We start from the raw sequence: 18,767 nt of genomic DNA, 5'->3' as shown, positions 1-18,767 counted from the left end.
ACTTTCATTCTAAGCAAGCCACCAAAAAACAGGGGGAGAAATGATGGTCTTTCTCTAGTTACAGGAGGGGCACCTGATGGTCCAACACTTCCAGTACCTGCGGTGGTCAGCCTACAGAGACACCCCTGATTCTAAGAAGTCTTTCCTGCATTTATTAGCCCAAGTGGAGAAGTGGCAGGTGGAGTGCGGTGACGGAAGAACAATCGTGCATTGTTTGTAAGTATCGCCTGGGCGGATGGTGGCGGGGATAATAGTTTGTCTTTCTCAGCTGGAGGGAGGTGCTGTTCAGGTTACTAGACCACCTGCAGCAGCAACAATATCCTGCATTGCTGAGAAACCTCATTCAAACAGGAGCCTTTGAGGATGTCGGTGTAATGCCTGCTCCAAAGGGTGTTGGAATGGGAGCTGTGTAAAGTAGGAGGGGCACAAAAGGGACAAACATGAGAGTGGGATATATTGGTGCTGGGCAGGTAGAGGAGGGAGCAGGAAAGAAATGGAGAAAAGGAGAGAAGCTAAGGAAGGAAGAGACATTGACAAAGAAAAGAGGAGGCAGCAGAGTAAATTAGAGTCATCGATGAGGGAAATCAGGGGAAAGCAGCAGAGTGGGGAAGAGGAAGAGGAAGAGGAAGAGACAGAAAGAGCAACCTTTAACCAGTACAAATTGGTGAGACTTAGCCGCAGAGACCAGCAACAACAGCATGCAGAGCTGTGAAAATGACTGCCACCATCCTATTAACAAAATCCATATGGTGTAATACCTTTATTAGCTCGAAAGATCACAAAAACCCGTGCAGGATTTCAAGATCTCCAGATCCCTTCATTAGGCAAGAGATCTGGAGACCTCAAAAGCTTGCACCTGGGGGAGCGCAGAGCGGGGAATCTTTGAGCTGGCCTAGTGAAGAGTATTACACTATGTAGATTTTGGCTTTTTCTCTTCTGGCCAACATGGCTGCCTTTGCGGGGGGGGGGGTATCTTATTAACAGTACCGCTGTATTTGTCATTGCCTCTGATTTGAAGTTAGAATTATTTGTTTCATTATATTGGTTACTGAGTTAATATTGTTGCTGACTGAAAATCCTGAAGATAAGTAACTGTAATTATATATTTATTTATTTGCTTGTCTCTGGAGGGCTTGTAATCTGCCCCTCTTTATCCTGATAAAGAGAACTTTAGGGATGGGACAATTACGGATATTTGTGCTCACCAAAATTCTCCAAGCATCACATTGAAGCTTGTTTTGGCTTGCTCGCGTTTTCATTTGCAACCTGTCTTTTGGTTCGTTCAGACAGAAAAAAGTGCACATTTCTGTGTGTATTTTTATTTTTTTAGAAGGGTGCTCTTCTCCCCATTGACTAAAACATGAAAGTGGGCTTTAAAAAAAAAAAAGTACATTTCAGCATGCACATTAAAAAAGAATACATTTTTTCCCTATCTTGATCACAAGTTCGGGAATGTGCAAATATTTTTTTTTCAAGAATATGCACTCCCATTCATATTTGTGCTTGGGGTTGCAAACAGGACATGTTTGGATGACTGTGTTTTTTTTTTTTAACTGAAAATTCTTCAAGATCCTTGCTTGGAAGTATTGCATAGGCCTATGGGGGCTCTCAAGAACAATGTTACTTTTCACCTGTTACTATTTCCCCCCCAACCCACGCACATAACCAATATTATATGCAGGTGGTGATGGTGGGGTAACATGTTTCCAAATTGTCAGAGGCACCCAGCAAGCTTTTAATCAAAACTGAAGCACAGCCTTGTCTGTCTTCATTAGCCTAAGGATAATTTGGCAGCCTCTTTACAAAATTCAGAGTTCTCCAGAGGGCAAGGATGAGGAGCTGGAGAAAGTAGGGGAGTGGGGGAATTAGCAGCTTCTGGCTCACAAACAACAATCTTGCATGCATCTGGCTAATTTGATTACATCAGGTGTAAAGGATTTATTAGCTCTGATGGGAATCTCTGTGCCCTGAAGAATTTACAATGTAAACTGGCAGCCTGCTGGCACACAGCAGGGGGAATGGGTAGAATGAACTTCATTGGGTCTCACCGGTTTGCACAAGATGAAACAGGTGCTTGAGAAGAAATAATTGAAGTTGCTCAAGTTTACTCTGGGAGCTTGAGACAGTGACAATGTCATTTGCAGCTGTTTAGATGGGTTGATTTGGGAGTTGCAGCTACAAAACCCAGTGCTGTTTATTTTCGAGCCAGAGTGTCGAACCTCTTTCAGCCTGAGGGCCAAATTCAATTTGGGAGATGTTCTTGGGGGCCACATTCCCACACTGGTAGTCAGAGACCAAAGGCAAAAGAAGTGTGGAGCACACTACCAAAAGTTCCAGCATCGTTTAGCTTAAAGCTCTTACTACTGTAACTAAGCCTTAGCGGCATTTAAACCTTTTAGATTTGGAAGAAAACTGTGCGGAAGCCAGGAAACCGCCAAACAATTGGCAGTTCAGGGCAAGAGGGGTTGGGTTAGGGATGGTGCAGGTGCCCGGTTCCATCGGGGAATCTGGTGGAACTGCACTGCCTGCGACCCTGAGCCCCGCTCACTGAGCCTCTGCCCCCGCTTGCACCCTGCCTGTGCTTGGCGAGCAGCCCACACTCACCCAGGTGGCCTCATCAAGCTCTGTGCTCACCATTTTTTTAAAAAATAAAATGGCAATTGCAAAAATGTGCATATTTGCGCATGCACAGAAATGCATGCTATTGAGCCTCTCAGGCAGCGTGGAATGGCCCCGTGCTCCAAAGAGAAATGTGGAGCAGCCAAAACGGGGCATTCCGGGGGGCATTCGGGGGCAGGGAAGGCAGAAATGCTGGTATGACCTATCCTATGTGTCGTACGGCAGCCTCCTCCCCTGCTCCGCCTTCCTGTGGCTAGACAGCCAAAATTGGCTGTCTAGCCGCAAATGCAAGGCGGCTGAAATGTGGAGGGGACAAGCCCCTCTGTGCTTCTCCTGCCCTGCATTGGATAGGTGGTCGCCTCCGAGTTCAGAGGCAGCTGCCTATCCCCATAGGATTGCGCCCTTAATCTCTTAGCAAAGACTATTTCTCATTCACTGCCACCAGCCTCTATTTATTTATATCAGAAAGATAGGTAACTCTGGATCTAGAGCCTTTAAAGCAGCTAATCTGAAAGCCCGAAGCAATCCTGCATCATGGGAGGAGAGCACATTCTGGGTATGACACCCTTTTCTAAGGATGCATGCATCTAGGCTATCTAAGTAGTCTCTTGTGTTAAACCGTGAGTGTAAATTTAAAAAAATTTTTAGAGGAAGCTCTTATTAAACTATTATTATAAGACCCAGTGTGGTGTAGAGGTTCGAGTTTTGGACTGGGACTTGGGAGTCCCCACTCAGCCATGAAGCTCACTGGGTGGCTTTCGGCCAGTCACTGACTCTCTGCCTAACCTACCTGTCAGGGTTGCTGTGAGGATAACAGAGAGGAGAAGTAGGACCATGTAAGCTGTCCTATAATTAATTAATTAATTAATTAATTCAGGGTGATGCAACAGCAAAATGAAGTGTAAAACTTAGTGAAACAAAGGATTCCTTTGGTGGGTTTTGTTCATCACTGCTTGGCTTGGGTGCAATTAATATGCAGGGTTTTCCAGACTTACCTATTCTGAGATTCCTTTGTTCAAGTCTTTCAGAAATCCAAAATGGTGGTGGGCACATGGTTTCTAATTATGCTATTTAAATATGGCTAAAGTCTTGATCTGGCCCTCCAGATATCCCCAGATGGCCACACCACTTTGCCCTAACCACCAATTATTTGGTGGCTTCCCAGATCTTGCATGGGTTTTTCCTCATACTTTTGCCTTATTTATCCATCTGTCCATCTATCCATCAATCATCAATCATCAATCATCTGTTTATTACATTTCTATCCCACATTTCGTCCTTTGTGGAACTCAAGGTGTCTACTTGTGTTTCCCAGGTTGTCTCCCCTCCAAGCACTAACCAGACCCAGACCTGCTTAGCTCCAGCAAAGTGGCTGCCTCATCTGCCTTCAGACCATGTCTTGGGACCTTACCCCTTTAGCCTTTGGCCCTGTCCACCACAGGAATGTGGCTCCTGAGAGTTTCTTCGAAATTGAATGCAGTCTTTAGGCTGAAAGAGATTTAAACACTTCTGATCTATTCCCATCTGCCAGGGATGCTTTAAACTGGATTCCTGCACTGAGCAGGGGGGTTGGACTTGATAGATTAAATGGCCCCTTCCAATGCTCTGATTCTGTGATTCTATTCCTTGTGAAGTGGGCCAATCAAAACCTTCATTTCATCTCTCTAAGGTTATCCCAAGGTTATCCCCATTAGAGTATGAAAGAATTGGTACCCGAATTTGCTTGTTTCCCTCTGTCCTCCCCACTCCTGGGTTAAATGGGAGATTGTTGCCATGTTATTCTCAGTGGACTACTTATGTGTGCTGACTGTATCCACACATTTTATTTCTCCTGCAGGAATGGGGGTGGCCGGAGTGGCACTTTCTGTGCCTGCACCATGATCTTGGAGATGATCAAGTGTCACAAACTGGTGGATGTTTTCTTTGCTGCAAAGACTCTCCGTAACTACAAGCCAAATATGGTGGAGACATTTGTAAGTGGCGAGCAATATTCGTTTGCCTGTGCCTTCAAACACCGTCATGGTTTTATGGAAATGTGCTTGGAAATTTGGAACTGTCTACCACAAAACATGGCAATAGCTCTTAAGGTTAGATGGCTTGTAAAGGGGGGTTAGAGAAATGCATGGAGGATACTCCTATTAGTGGCTGTAGAACCAGTGTATTCAAGGGCAATATTGCCACTGAATACAAGCAACTTTTGGAGAGGGCTACTTTTAGCCTTCTCACTGGCAAAAACAGGATGGTGAAATAGATGGACCTTTGCTCTGATCCAACAGGCCTTTCCTTATGCTGGGTTAGTATCCTAGTCTTGACCAAGAATGAAATGCCTGGCCTACCTGCTTTTAACTGGCAGGAGGTTGAAGTGGTGTGTAATGATTAGGGATGCATGGATTTTATTAAATCCATTCTGTCTGGGTTTCATGGAATGTCAGGTGATTCCATCATCTGCTCATTGATGGAATTGGATTTTTCTTTTTCTTTTTTAGGGATGTATGAGAATTTTGTTCTACTTGCACACATGCACATTAACACGGATGAACATTAGCAGAAGTGTGAATTTTCCCCTTAAAGTTACAAAACCCAGTTTTGTAACTGCAGAACCTGTGTGAGTCAGAGGAAGCTGGTCTGCTGTGGAATCCATGCCAGATTCATAGAAATCCAAACTCATTCGAATCTGTTGCAGATTTCTGCAGCATCCCTAGTGATAATAGGTAGGGGTGGGCAGGCACTCCCCTGTCCGGGTTCTCCCTGCTGCTCGTCAAGGTGCCTGCACTCACCTGGCTCTGTGATCGCCATTTTTTGAAAACAAAAATGGTAATCACAAAATATCCATATTTGTGCATACGCAAAATGAGCAGCGAATCGCCCATATACACAAGTTACAGGTGTTTGCTCGCCTGTACTCTTGCATATATTGGCCATTTACAGCCCCATTTTCTGTATACATGAATAAGCGCAGTTGTGAAAATGTGCACATTCGTGTATATGCAAAATGGGGCCATGAATAGCCCATATATGCAAGGTCACAAGAAAGGAAACACCTGTAATCATGCCCCGCCTCCAAATAAAGATAACAATACTCAGGTGTCTAGTGGACAGAATGCTGGATTAGATAAGCTTCTGTTCTGATTCAGCAGGGCTCTTCTTATGTTCTTAAGTATGTTAGACATAGGATGAGTAGGTTCTGGAGGGTTTTGTGAGGGTACCCCTAGTACCAGGGCTGAGTGGAAATACCCCCTCTGCCCATTACAGTACCCCAGTCACAGGTGGCAAAATCAAGGAAGCAGTGTTTTCGGGGGGGGGGAGTTAAAATGGGACCAATAGTTTGTGGCAGGACTTAGCATTGGTGGTGGCAGCTACGTTATGACATGTCATTGTGTAGAGAGGGCTCCTTGGTCTGAGGGCATGATCAGAGGGCACATGATGCTGGCAGCTTGTTGAAGCTAAGCAGGTTTGGGACCTGGCAGCAGCTGGATGGGCAACCACCAGCATGTCGCCTTCAGTTCCAAGATTGAAGAAAGGGGGGATATTCATGTACTGAATATGGACTCCCCCCCCCATCTGGCCTCCTGGACCCCGCTCGCCGAGCCATGAGGCCCTGATAGACCCAGTGTCAGGAGCACCCTAGCTGCCTCTTACAGTCCCCTCCAATAGCCAACTCAAAACACAGATGAAGAGGATTCTTTCCAAGGCTTTATTCCTTTACAACGTAATGACTCTTTCAGAGGCTAATCACCAGCGACTAAGCAAGGAACTGCACCGGGGTAGTTAGCAGAGTAGCCTAAGCTTCAGGTAAGGCAGTTGGTCCCCGTTTGAAGGAGAAGGGCAGGAAACCTCTGAACTTATGGGCTATGAAGAGGTCCTCCCTCTTACCCGTAGGTCCTCGAGACGCGACCATTGTTTTAGCGCCAAGTGGGCAGAGCGCCTCCTCTCGGCACCCTCCATCTGGCGCTGCTCTCTGCGCCAAGCGTCCAGCAAGATCCCATCCCCCGCTCTCTCACTGCCAGGGTCACTATCTCTCTCAGGGATGCAGGCAGGAGGAATCTCTCCCTGCCGCTGTGCCTGTGAGCGATGAGCGAGCTCCTCTCCCATGGGTTGTTGCTCTTCCTCAGAATCAGAACTGCTTTAGGGCTCTATGGGCTCAGTTTCTACCGTGACACCCAGCTGCCAAGTGCCCCAGAGCTCAGCAAATGGCTGGGAGCGCTGCTGAGGACTTGTCCTGCCTCCACTGGCTGTCAGGGAAGCCCTTGACAACCTGTAGGGGCTAGAATGCTGGAGGGTGCACCATAGGGATGTTGTGAGTGCAGTTCAGGGTTCGGGACTCCATCAAGCAATGCCTGCCCACGACCCCCAAACTGTGCCCACCGAGACGCTGTCCTCGTTCGCCCCCCACTCGTGCCCGCTCACGCTCCTCAGTGCTCAATGCGAACCCGTTTGGTGAGCACTGCCATTTTTGCGCCTTTGATTTCTGCGTAAAACAGGAAGTTAAAAAAATGCACATGTTCAAATATGTGCAGTTTGGAGCTGGGGAAGCTAAATATGCACAATATTAGAGGTATAATCCCTCTAATATTGTTCTTATTTAGCTTTCCCAGCTCCAAACTGTGCATGTTTGAACATGTGCATTTTTTTAACTTCCTGTTTTACGCAGAAATCAAAGGCACAAAAATGGTGGCACTCACTGAACGGGTTTGCGGTGAGCACTGGGGAATTTACTAAACTTGTGGGTGGCTCGAGCGCAGGCTCGGGGGGGATGCGAGCAGGGGCGCTGCTTCGGTGAATGCCTGGAGAACCCGAACTAGGGTGAGTTCTTCTTACATCCCTAGTGCACTGCACTGGGCCCTGTCCTGCCTCCACAGGCTGTCAAGGAAGTGTTAAGCAGCTGGCATGCGCAGAAGGGGCCTCAACGGTGCCCCAGCGCTCTAGCCCAGGCCTCCTCAAGAAGATGCCAGGGCTAGAGTGCTGGGGGTGGCCGTACAAGAACCCAACATGCCTCTGCTGGCTCTCAGGGAAGCCCTTGACAATCGGTACAGGCAGGAAGGGCTTTGGCATCACCCCAGCGCTATAGCCCTGCCCTCAGGAGGAGGACAGGGCTGGAGCCCTTGGGGGGTGCACCACTCTGAGGACTCTGGCCGTCAAGCCCTTGTGAAGTCAAGCAGAAGGGCTTGACTTCTGGAGTTCTTGGTGTGAGGAGGACGGGCAGCTCGGCAGGCGAGGTGAGCATGGAGGCCTGCCGAAAGGATCCAGGCAACATGAGGGGGGGCCCTGCTTGTTGAGCTCCCCCGCACCCCAGATGGAGATGAGTCTATCCATCCCTAGTTGCCAGTTTTCAACGGTTCTTTTAAGGTTTCAGAATGCCATAAACACACCAATGGGTAAAGGAAAGATTTTATTAATGAGACAAAGAGTAACAGAATAATTAAAGCAAAAGAAGCAAAGCACACTACTTTGAAGCAAGATCATAAAATGCACAGCCCATCCGCCACTGGGAACCCTGTCATCTTTATCAGGTCAGTGATGAACACATTCCGTATGGCTTGGCTATGCAGAATGTGTCTGGATTGGCCTGCGTTGAGGTTCTGAATTGGGAGGGGCCTTGGAATCATATACTATGCCATGAATCGTAAGAACATAAGAAGACCCATGCTGGATCAGACCAAGGGTCCAGTTAGTCCAACATTCTGTTCACACAGTAGCCAACTAGCTGATGACCAGGAACCCACAAGCAGGGCATGGCATGAGCACAACAGCACCCTCCTACCCATGTTCCCCAGCAACTGGTGTACATAGGCTCACTGCCGCTGGTACTGGAGGTAGCACATAGCCATCAAGACTTGTAGCCATTGATATCCATTGATATCCTTTTCATCCAAATTAGTGGCCATCACTACATCCTGTGGTAGCAAATTCCATTTTTTAACTATGCAGTGTGTGAAGAAGTCCTTCCTTTTATCTGTCCTGAATCTCCCCCCAATCAGCTTCATGGGATGAGGATGACCCTGTTGGGTTCTAGTATTTTGAGAGAGGGAGAAAGATGTCTCCCTTGCCGGTGTCGCCGCATTCTCCACACAACATACATAATTTTGTAGATCTCTATCATGTCTCCCCTTACACTCCTTTTTTCCCAAGCTAAACAATCCCAGCTGTCATCACCTTCTCTCATAGGGGAGATGCTCCACCCCCTTGATAATTTTAGTTGCCCTTTTCTGCACTTTTTCCAGCTGTACAATAGCTTTTTTTTTGGTGTGGTGTTGCGCAGAACTGTACACAGTCTTCCAAGTGGGGTTGCACCATAGACTTGTATAGGGGCAGTATGATGTTGACAGTTTTATTCTCAGTTCCTTTTCCCTCCTACTCTGGACATAGTCCAATTACTTCAAGAGTGTTTCATACATTCATACATTCCTTCAGCCCCCACCCTCCAACCACCTGTTCTGCTCTCTTTGCCAGGAGGGAAGAAGAATGGGCAATTGGCGGGAGGGACCAGCTGCTTGTCAAACCTACACGATCTCCTTCCTTGCATGGAAGGAGACCATGCAGGCTTGACAGGCACAAGGGCAGGAGTCAGCCGCCAACTGTGCTCTCTGCCTTCCTTACAAGGAGGGGAGGGCACATAGTTGGAGGACAACTCCTGCTTCTGCTCAAACCTTCACAGGTTGCTTACGAGGAGGCAGTGAAGGCTTGACTGAGGCCAGCAATGGAAGCTTGCAGTGAGCGACCGGAGGTGGGCGACCTCCGTTGCCACCGGGAGAGCCGCTGCCAGCTCCTAGGCCCTCTGGACATACGCCAGCAGCTGTTTCGTTGTTCTGGGGAATGGGGGGAGCCATTTTTAAAATGGCAACTCCCTGTATTTCCAGAAACTCTATTAAAAACAGCTCCCCCCACCCTGGAACAACAAGATGGCTGCCAGCGTGTGTCCAGGTAAGGAGCTGTGGGCAGGGATGCCGGAGAAGTTCAAGATGAACTAAAATGAGCTCGGATTTCCCAGAATCTGACCTGCAGAATCCATTGAAGAGCGACCCCAGCAGGCCACGCAGAGTCTGTGGACTTTCAGATGATTTTTTTTTTTTTTACTTCCATGAAATTTACGCATTTAAATCCATAGAAAAATGCGTACGTTTCTGCTGAGGAAACATTGAATGGAATGGGGGACAGTATGCTAAATGTTATGTACTGAGGTAAATTATGTAAATATATACGTAAATACTTACGTAATTATCTGCGGATTTTTCTGCATGACGAAAAAAAATCCGCATCCGTCTGTGGGTGGATGACGGAACAAAAGGCACCTGACAATCCACAAAACGCAGACGGAGCAGATTTTACACAGTCCGTACATCCCTAGCTGCGGGCTGGGCAGCAGCAGTGCTGGCTGGGCCTCCGGATCACTCCGAAGTGCACTGAAGCACTTTGCAGCGACCCCATTCACTTCAGACTGCTTCGGGGCCCCTCTGCCTTGCCTCCGAGGTAGACCAAAATGGCCCGGAGCACCTTGCTTTGACTTGGGAGTTTGGGCTTTGGGCCAAAGCGTGCACAGCCCTAGTATAACGGAAAAATACATAGCAAAATACATGTCTTTGAACAAATTTGCACAACTATGTGTATATATGTTCATGCAACATGTTAACGACTCTCAAAGTTTGGGATGAAATGAATTTAAGATTGGAAAAATTAGAAATGGGGAGAAAGTGAAACTGAGAGATTCATGCATCTGTAAAAGATGGAGATCCTGCTCACCATCTGCAGGAAAGGGGCAGTGAAGTTAGGAGGGGGATGTGATTCTAGGGGTGCACGAAAGCCCCTTACCTGGTCTCGCAGCTTGCTTCGCGGTGGGGAGGAGGGCGCTTCGCTGCTCCCCCCGAAGTTCAGGCGGGGGGGGAGGCTTCCCGCCTCGCCCGGCCGAAATTCAGGGCAGGGGGGAGGCTTCCCGCCTCGCCCGGCCAAAATTCAGGCCGGGGAGGAGGCGCCTCGCCTCACCCGGCCGCGAAATAAAAAGTTAAAAAAAAAAACGCCCCCGGGATAGGCTACGTGACGATTAACGTAGCCTATCATGGCTGACTTTGCAAATCTAGCCGTGATAGGCTACGTTAATCGTCATGTAGCCTATCACGGGGGCGTTGGTGTTTTTTTTTTACTTTTATTGGAACGGCGGCGGTGGCAGCTTGCCGAAAGACTGGCTGCCGCCTCTGCCCCTGTCGAAGACCTGACAAACCGCCGCCGGGACCCGCCACTGGGAGGGACATTCGGGAAAGGTAAGTCCCGTCCCGGGCGGGGTGCGGGGGGTGGGGGATGCAGAGAATTTCTCCCTGAAACTACTTCGGGGGGCCGAACACGTTGGCACTCGGCCCCCCAAAGTTTCAGGGAGAAATTCTCCCCCATCCCTATGTGATTCTAGATTCAATTCCAGTAGGAAGGTTTAGGAGAGGGAGGAGATGCCAATAGGAAGGAGAGAGGGAGACATGTCAGGAACAGACCTGAGGATGGGAAATACGACATTCGCAAGGTCTGGATAATCAACTCTCTACTTTGCAAAATGAAATGTTTTTGCAGGTAGATGTGATTGCATTAGGGTGAGAAAAAAGAAATCCCACAGCTGGAGCACATGGGGTGGAAAGAGGATGGAATTAAGCAAAAGCAATAAAAAAGGAGAGTCAGTAACTGGCACGGAGTCGGACAACCTATTGGGCTAAATTGCAAGGTATTAGCAAATGCAAACTAGTCTTTTCAACCAGAACACAATTTCCCCAACCTCAGTTGAACCTGCAAAGTCTGTTTCCTGAGACTCAGATTAATGATCCACCACAGGAGTAAATGAGATCTTGCCTCTTTGCTATTAGTGGAGCTTCACTGATCTGCACCCATGGAGGATCTAGCTCCTGTGTTCATCCTTTCTGTGACAGAAATGTTAGTTTTCTATATTGCTATAAGGAAAAAACAATCCCCCCCCACCCTCCTTAATCCCAAAGCATTATGTGTTTTTTAATCTTGCTGGAAGTGGACTTCTCTTTGATCCCTTCCCCTCTGCTGTCCACCTGCTCTTGCTTTCCAGACCCACAACAAACCAGTTGGATTCTTGAAAGGTCATATTCTACCTCCTGCCATGGAATTGTACACACAAATGGAGTTTTGGTGGAAGACCTTCTCTTGCAGATGTCACAGCTTTTAGATACAGGCAGCAGCTGATCCTCTGCTCCCCTGATTCTAGCTGCTCCCCCCTTACTCAGGATTAAACTAACCATACTTACAGGATGTGGAAATTGTATGCAGGGCAGTAAGACTGGGAGAAGTACTGCAAAAGGCACTCTCCTGCATGATCCAAAGAACAGGTTCCTGAGAGCACCGTCCCAAGCTGTGTTCTTTAACTCGAGGCAACCTGGTAGGCTACCTGATGCCCTCCAGGGGTTTTGGCACTACAACTCCCACAAGGCCCAGTGAGCATGGCCAGCACCAAAGATTATGGGAGTTGTACCCCAAAACATCTGAAGGGCACCAGGTTGCTTGCCCCTGCTCAAGAGCATAGTTGTACCTTTATATAGAAAGATCAACCCTTCTTCTCACTGAGTTCAAACTGCAAATATTGTAGTGCTTTTAAACAAACCTATGATGCAGCCACAACTGGAATAGAGTTAGCCCATCTCCAGAAGAATGTTGTGGATCTTGAAAAGATCCCTCTCCTGCTGTTGTTGCCCAGCAAGTTGTTTTCAGAGGCACCACTGAATGCACTCTACTATATAGCTAACATGCAGTATGTCAATGCAACAATTGAATCATGATGTTGATGATGATGATGATGATGATCATCATCATCCCCCCACCAAACCCACCTGCAAGTAGAGAATCCAGCCAGTAATGAGAGTCAGGAGCATGCATGAGTCATTGCTATGGTGGCCAGTTGGAAAAGAACAACGGGGCTCCTGCACCTTGAATTGTTGTGCCGAAGAGGGAACTTCAGCAGGTATAGCTTGCATGAAGCTATTAAAGGGGAGCCCCGTCCTCTTTTGTATCTTCCACCATAATTATTGCATGGGAAAGGGTATGGATGGTTTAGTCTATTTCTGGTCCATATCTATTTTGCATGAATAATTCATATGACTGTTCTTCTGTCCCATTTCTGCATCAAACTGTGGATTTTTGTTTAAAAAAATCAAAACTTTTTTTTCACAAAATACATATTTTGTATGCATTGTAATCCCAAATACACAGTTTTATACCCATTTTGGTACATTTCTTTGAGCTGAGAACTGTATAGTGATCTGACTGTTAGTCTGGATGGAAGGGCAAGTCAGGTCAATTCACTTTAAAATGCGGTCCGAAAAAAATCCTTGTACAGCCCTAGAAAAGGTGATCGAAATGATCAGGGGTTCCTTAAAAAGAAAAGCTTGAGAGTAGCTTATAAAATTCTGCATAATGTGGAGGAAATGAATAGAGTTCTTTTTCTCCCCCCCCAGTACATGGTACTCACACAAGAAAACCAGTGTGGTGTGGGGGTTAGCATGTTGGGCTGGGCCTCAGGAGACCCAGGTTCTAGTCCCCACTCAGCCACGAAGCTCATTGGGGTGACTTTGGGCTGTTTGGCAACTCTCAGCCTAACCTACCTCACAGAGTGGTTGTGAGGATAACATGGAGAAGAGGAAGAGAGGGCTCCTTGGAGGAAAGGTGGTATAAATGTAACAAATAAATAAATGCTAGAACTAGGGGTCATCCAATGAAATTGATAGACAGTAGTTTCAGGACAGACAAGAGAAGGTATTTCTTCACTATAATGGACTGATAAAGCTCACTGCCATAAGATGAGGTAATGATGCTGCCTCAGATGAGTTTAAGAGGAGATTGGACAAATACATGGAGGACAGATCTATCAAGAGCTATTAGCTATGGTAGCTAAATAGAACCACCAGAGTCAGGGGCAATACACCATTGAATACCAATCACCACCAGGGGATATCCGTCGGCTTCCCAGAGGCATTTGGTTGGCCACTGTGGGAAACTGGATTGCTAGGCAAGCTAAACCTTTGGTCTGTTGTGCACATGAGGTAGTCAGCCAAGGAATAGTCAGCCCTAGCTCAGTGGCAGAGCCCCTGCTTTGCACACAGAAGATCCCAAATCCAATCGCTGGCATCTCTACGCAGAGCAAGAAAAACTCCTCCTGAAACCCTGGAGAGTTGCTGCCAGTCAATGTCAACGGTACTGGGCTAGATGGACAAAGGGTCTAACTTGGTAGAAGGCAGCTTCCTCTATTCCTACCACTTCAGACCGCAGGTGGGAGTTGACGTGGTGGAATGCTCCTCCATGCAACCACCACCACCACCACTGCATACAAAATCTAGCATGTCAGGGAAAAGGCTAGAACCTTTCTGCCTCAAAGATAGTGTTCTAGGTGGATGGAAGATGGTGATGGTGATGGTTTCATTATGTGGATGAAGTCTGAAGAATCACAACACAAACACAGATTGTTCAACTCAGTGAGAATGAGGCATTTTGGCCCTTTGGGTGGTAATTTCTTGCAGGGTTTTTGTTTGGTACAAAATGCACAGGAGGTGTTTTGGAGAGATGTGTGTGTGTGGGGGTGTCATTCTTGAAAAACTGGATGTGAACTCTGTTCTGATGAACACAGTAGCATACCTTTGCTCTATGTTTGATTTATTGTCTTCCAGCCAAATGCTGGCCCTGGATCAGTTTTCCCCACAACATCAGTCATGATCCTTGTCCTTCTCTCCTCTGGGGCCGAGTTCATACAACCCACAAGTGTGACAGAAATACATGTTAGACTCATCCCATCCCAGTAGGAAGCTTATATAATACAAGAGAATTATCCATCAGAGCAATGGTGGGATATAGATAAAAGAAGAACACCTCTTAAAAGGAAGCATCATTTTTCCACTTCAGAGAACGCCCCTTTAAAACATTTTTTTTGGCTCCTCTTGCATTTCCTTCCTGGTCTGCCTTGCATTCTGCTGTTGCCTAACCCTTTCCCCACAACACACACACACACACACACACTCCTTTGAATTCCCTTCCCTCTCACCAAATGTCCCAATAGCAGAGCAACTTTCCCACTCTAGCTTTCATGCGAGTTTCTTATTTCTTTCTTTACATAGTACACTTCCTTTCCCTTTTGAAATTTGCTTTTGACAATACATGCAAACTGTGGGTGCTGTTTACCTCTGTTGTAGTGTAATCAAAGTTGTGCAGAGAAATCGTATGCCTGCTTATTTGGAAGACACTCCTGCTGGGTTCAATGGAACGTACGCCCCAGTCATATGAATTAATCATGCAAAATAGATATGGACCAGCTACTGCTGAATGAAAATGCCCCCCGCCCCCCCCAACAATTTGTGGCCCCATTTGCTAGTAAAATTACTGGAAAGGATGGTATGAATATATTAATTTGTTTATTGCATTTATATCCTGCCCTTCCTCCAGGAAGCTTAGGGTAGAGATGTCCATCGCTGGAAAATCTGGTTCTTGTTTCGGCTCGATGGAGTTCTGCAGCATGTACAACTTGCTTTGCATCTATGAGCCAAGCTGTGGGGTCTTCCCCAAATTCAGGATTTTTTTTGGCACATTTATCTTGGAAAGTTCTGCAATTCACATGAATTGCAGCCAAATATATGTAAATCACAGCTGAATTTGCACAAATTTGGCTGTAATTTGCATAATTTCTACAAAGTAGGCCATAACTTGCCCAAATCTGGCCACAATTTGTGCAACTTCCTCAGTAATTTGCACAACTTGCAGAAATCCCCCCTCCCAGCACTAAATTCCCAGAAAATCTCCGAACTGGCCCAGCTCACTGCAGATCGAGTCGGGCATCTCAGTGGGAACCAAAACAAAGTCTAGGGGACCTAGCCTAGGAAAACCCATTGAACTACCCCCCCCCATGGATTTATCCAATATTCCTAGCTTAGGGTGGCATACAAGTTTCTTCCCTTTTCCATTTTATCCTCACAACAACCCTGTAAGGTAGGTTAGACTAAGAGATAACAGTGGGCCCAAGCTTGGGTTTGAGCTCAGGTCTTCTCCAGTCCTAGTCCAGCATATAGATGGACACAACTGTCAGTTTCGGGGGTGGGGGGGTTGTTTGTTGTTTTCTTATTTTCCCAATCTTATATTTGGTTCATCTCAAACTTTGAGGATTTATTTTTTAAGTTCACCTGAAACTTTGTACACATTTTGTGTGCATTTTTCCTAATACATGCATTTCGTATGCAGTTTTGGCTAATAGCCACATTTTTGCAAACAATTTTCCTGATATAATACATTTTAAACATTATTTTCACTAATATATTTTTTTCTGTGTACTTATCCCAGATGTACACTTTAAAAAAAAATGGAGAACTCCATTGCAAAATTCAGAGAAGTTCAAATTTTGAAGGTTGATACTGAGTTTTGGTTCATTTATTGGCTCAAAAGTGCAAAATCAGGTAAATTTGCAGTAAAGTGCCAATGGAATGAATTTCTTTCCGATCCTTAGTTCAGGACTCTGGCCATCACTCATCAAAGACTACAAATTTATACCATTTAAAAAATTGGGACAGAGGCATTTCTCCTTCCCTAGCAGCAGCAATCAATCAATCAGATTTGGAGGAAAAGGCTTATCACCTCTTCAGACATATTGATACATATTCAAATCTCTCTCTCTCTCTCTCTGTGTACATATTCTTTTCCTCTTTCTTATTTTGTTTTGTTGAAATTTTACAATAAAAAATAATTTATTACCTCTTTGGACAGGATCCTCCAGGAAGCTTCTGAAAGTACCCCAAAGTAGCTGGAACACCAAACTTCTCTTTGTTGTCATGACCTTATCTTGATCAGCTAATTGGAGCCGTTCTGCCATCACTTAACTCTTCTTAGACAGGATCTCATTATTTTCAGCACTTTGTTGCAACACCTGTGAAAAGCTACTCCATCCCTGAGAAAGATTTTCTTTCATTCCCAAACAAAGGCTGAGACTTAGATTAGGCTTTTCTGACAAGCAGGTGGATTGCGCTTACACATCCCCTCATTTCTGACAGCAAAAGCACACATAAAAATTTAAGTAGAGACTTGCTGGCTCAGACCAAAGACCCGTCTTGTCCAGCTTCCTCAGTGGCCAGATGGATGCCTCTGATAAAGCCTACAAGCAGGACACGAGGACAACATCCCTCTCCTGCTGTTGTTGCCTAGCAAGTGGTATTCAGAGGCACCACTGAATGCACTCTACTATACAGCTAACATGCAGTATGTCAATGCAACACAACAATTGAATCATGATGTTGATGATGATGATGATGATCATCATCCCCCCACCAAACCCACCTGCAAGTAGAGAATCCAGCCAGTAATGAGAGTCAGGAGCATGCATGAGTCATTGCTATGGTGGCCAGCTGGAAAAGAACAACGGGGCTCCTGCACCTTGAATTGTTGTGCCGAAGAGGGAACTTCAGCAGGTATAGCTTGCATGAAGCTATTAAAGGGGAGCCCCGTCCTCTTTTGTATCTTCCACCATAATTATTGCATGGGAAACAGCCATCATCATTGGCTTGCTGCTCATTTTAGACCTGATCCCAGCTTTTGTCTATGAAGATAGTAGATAGTATCCAGTCTTAGGCCTACTTAGCATAGAGCCATAGAAATGATTGGGACTTAATTTAGTCAACTTCAGTCTCATTTATTTCAATAGATCTACTTTAATAAGGCCTAACCGTTGGTGTGGCCCAGTGTTTCAGAACTGGACCCATAAGTATCCTTAGTAGGACTTACGGATCCTCGCTGTCTCTTTGATGTGTATATACGAGACTAGGAAACACATGCACATCCTCCACTATTTCTAGAGTCTCCCCACAATTTTCAGTAGTGGGGTTTAAACAACCCTCTCATGTATTCAAAGCATATGTGAGAGAGCTGCACAGATGGTGTGGCCTCCCCCCCCAACACTCCCCAGGCCCATGCATACTAGCTGGATCTGGTGGCTGTGCTTTTGCCCAGGGTAAGAAGGGGCCCTACACACGTACCATCATAAGCACCTGGATCCTTCATGAGACCATCAGGAGTTTTACATGAATATGTCAGTAGACATGTAGGGCCCCTTCTCATGTTTGCCAAAGGTGCAGTAAGCAGGGGATGCAGGGGGTTTCCAAAGGCACAACGGGGCATTGCCAGGCCCATGGGGGCCCAGCCCCAAATCTTTTCCCCAGGGCCCTGGATCTATTCCACAGAGTGTCCAGTCATGTCAATGGAAGTTGCTGTTGTTGTTGTTCTCAGCTTAATTGCCATGCAGGGGGCAATTCTCAAGGGTGATTGTGTCTGGGCAGGGAGGAGTTCACTCTTCCCTTTCCACATGCTTCAACATCCTCCATCCCCCCCCCCCCCAGCATTTAAGGTTAGAAAGAAAAGAAAAACTTGGTCCATTGGTTTGGGATGATCTTGCTCAGAGTGCAAATGAACTGAAGAATTTATTTTATTTGAGATGATTTTGATGAGAAATGAATTGGCTGTCTTTGCCTCCTGTGGCATTTAAATACATCCTAATAATTATTTCTAAATTTGCATATACAGAGATACAAAGCATATGCAAATTTCATGCAGATTTTATGCAGCTGTTTTTTTTCCTATGGACCCTCAATCTTTTAAGTGCCTAGCAGTGCCGCTGGTCTGCGATGCCAAAAGCTGATTTTCTTCCTTTTATCTTCTTCTACCTGTTTGGCGGAAGAAGGTTTGCCTGCCCTTAGTCACATTCTCTCTCTCTCTCTCTCTCTCTCTCTCCTTCCCGTTAAAGGAACAGTACCACTTCTGCTATGACCTAGCCCTGGAATACCTGGAGTCACTGGAGACCAGATAGCATCTTGCCGAGAGCGCACAGGCAAGTGTTTGTTTCAGGTTTGGGCCAAACATGCATTTTGCAGCCAGACACTTGAGTAAGAACAAGAAGGAGGAGGAAAAAACAGACAAACAAAAGGGGAAAAAATAAAAAGGAAAAGAATGAAAATCAAAAAGCAAGATATGGTGTCATGTCATCCATCCCCAACATTTATTTTTCTTCCTAGCCTTGTGCTCCTGCTTCTCTAGCTACTGGCAGAGCAGAACCTACACAAACTCATCCCATGTACACAGTGATGTGTATATACCGGCCAGGAGTTTGGTACCTGCGTGTCGTTTGTATGTGTATG

The 18,767-nt window shown here is 46.2% G+C and overlaps 1 protein-coding gene across 1 annotated transcript in view; it reads left to right on the top strand.

Moving 5' to 3' along the window:
• The window catches only part of PTPRU (protein tyrosine phosphatase receptor type U), a 622,411-nt gene extending 603,852 nt beyond the window's left edge, over window positions 1-18,559 (top strand). The window contains exons 28-30 of the mRNA XM_084815602.1: window positions 59-216; window positions 4,457-4,592; window positions 18,377-18,559. Of these exons, the coding sequence (XP_084671728.1) occupies window positions 59-216; window positions 4,457-4,592; window positions 18,377-18,439 (357 nt within the window). The 3' untranslated portion in view covers window positions 18,440-18,559. The remainder of the gene's footprint in view (window positions 1-58; window positions 217-4,456; window positions 4,593-18,376) is intronic.
• The last annotated feature ends 208 nt before the right edge of the window (window positions 18,560-18,767 follow it).

Source organism: Heloderma suspectum, chromosome 10 (genome assembly GCF_057233095.1).
Source record: "Heloderma suspectum isolate Gila_16-S chromosome 10, 16-S_ref, whole genome shotgun sequence".
In the NCBI taxonomy this organism is placed as follows: domain Eukaryota; kingdom Metazoa; phylum Chordata; class Lepidosauria; order Squamata; family Helodermatidae; genus Heloderma; species Heloderma suspectum.
This window is presented reverse-complemented; position numbering and strand designations above follow the sequence as displayed.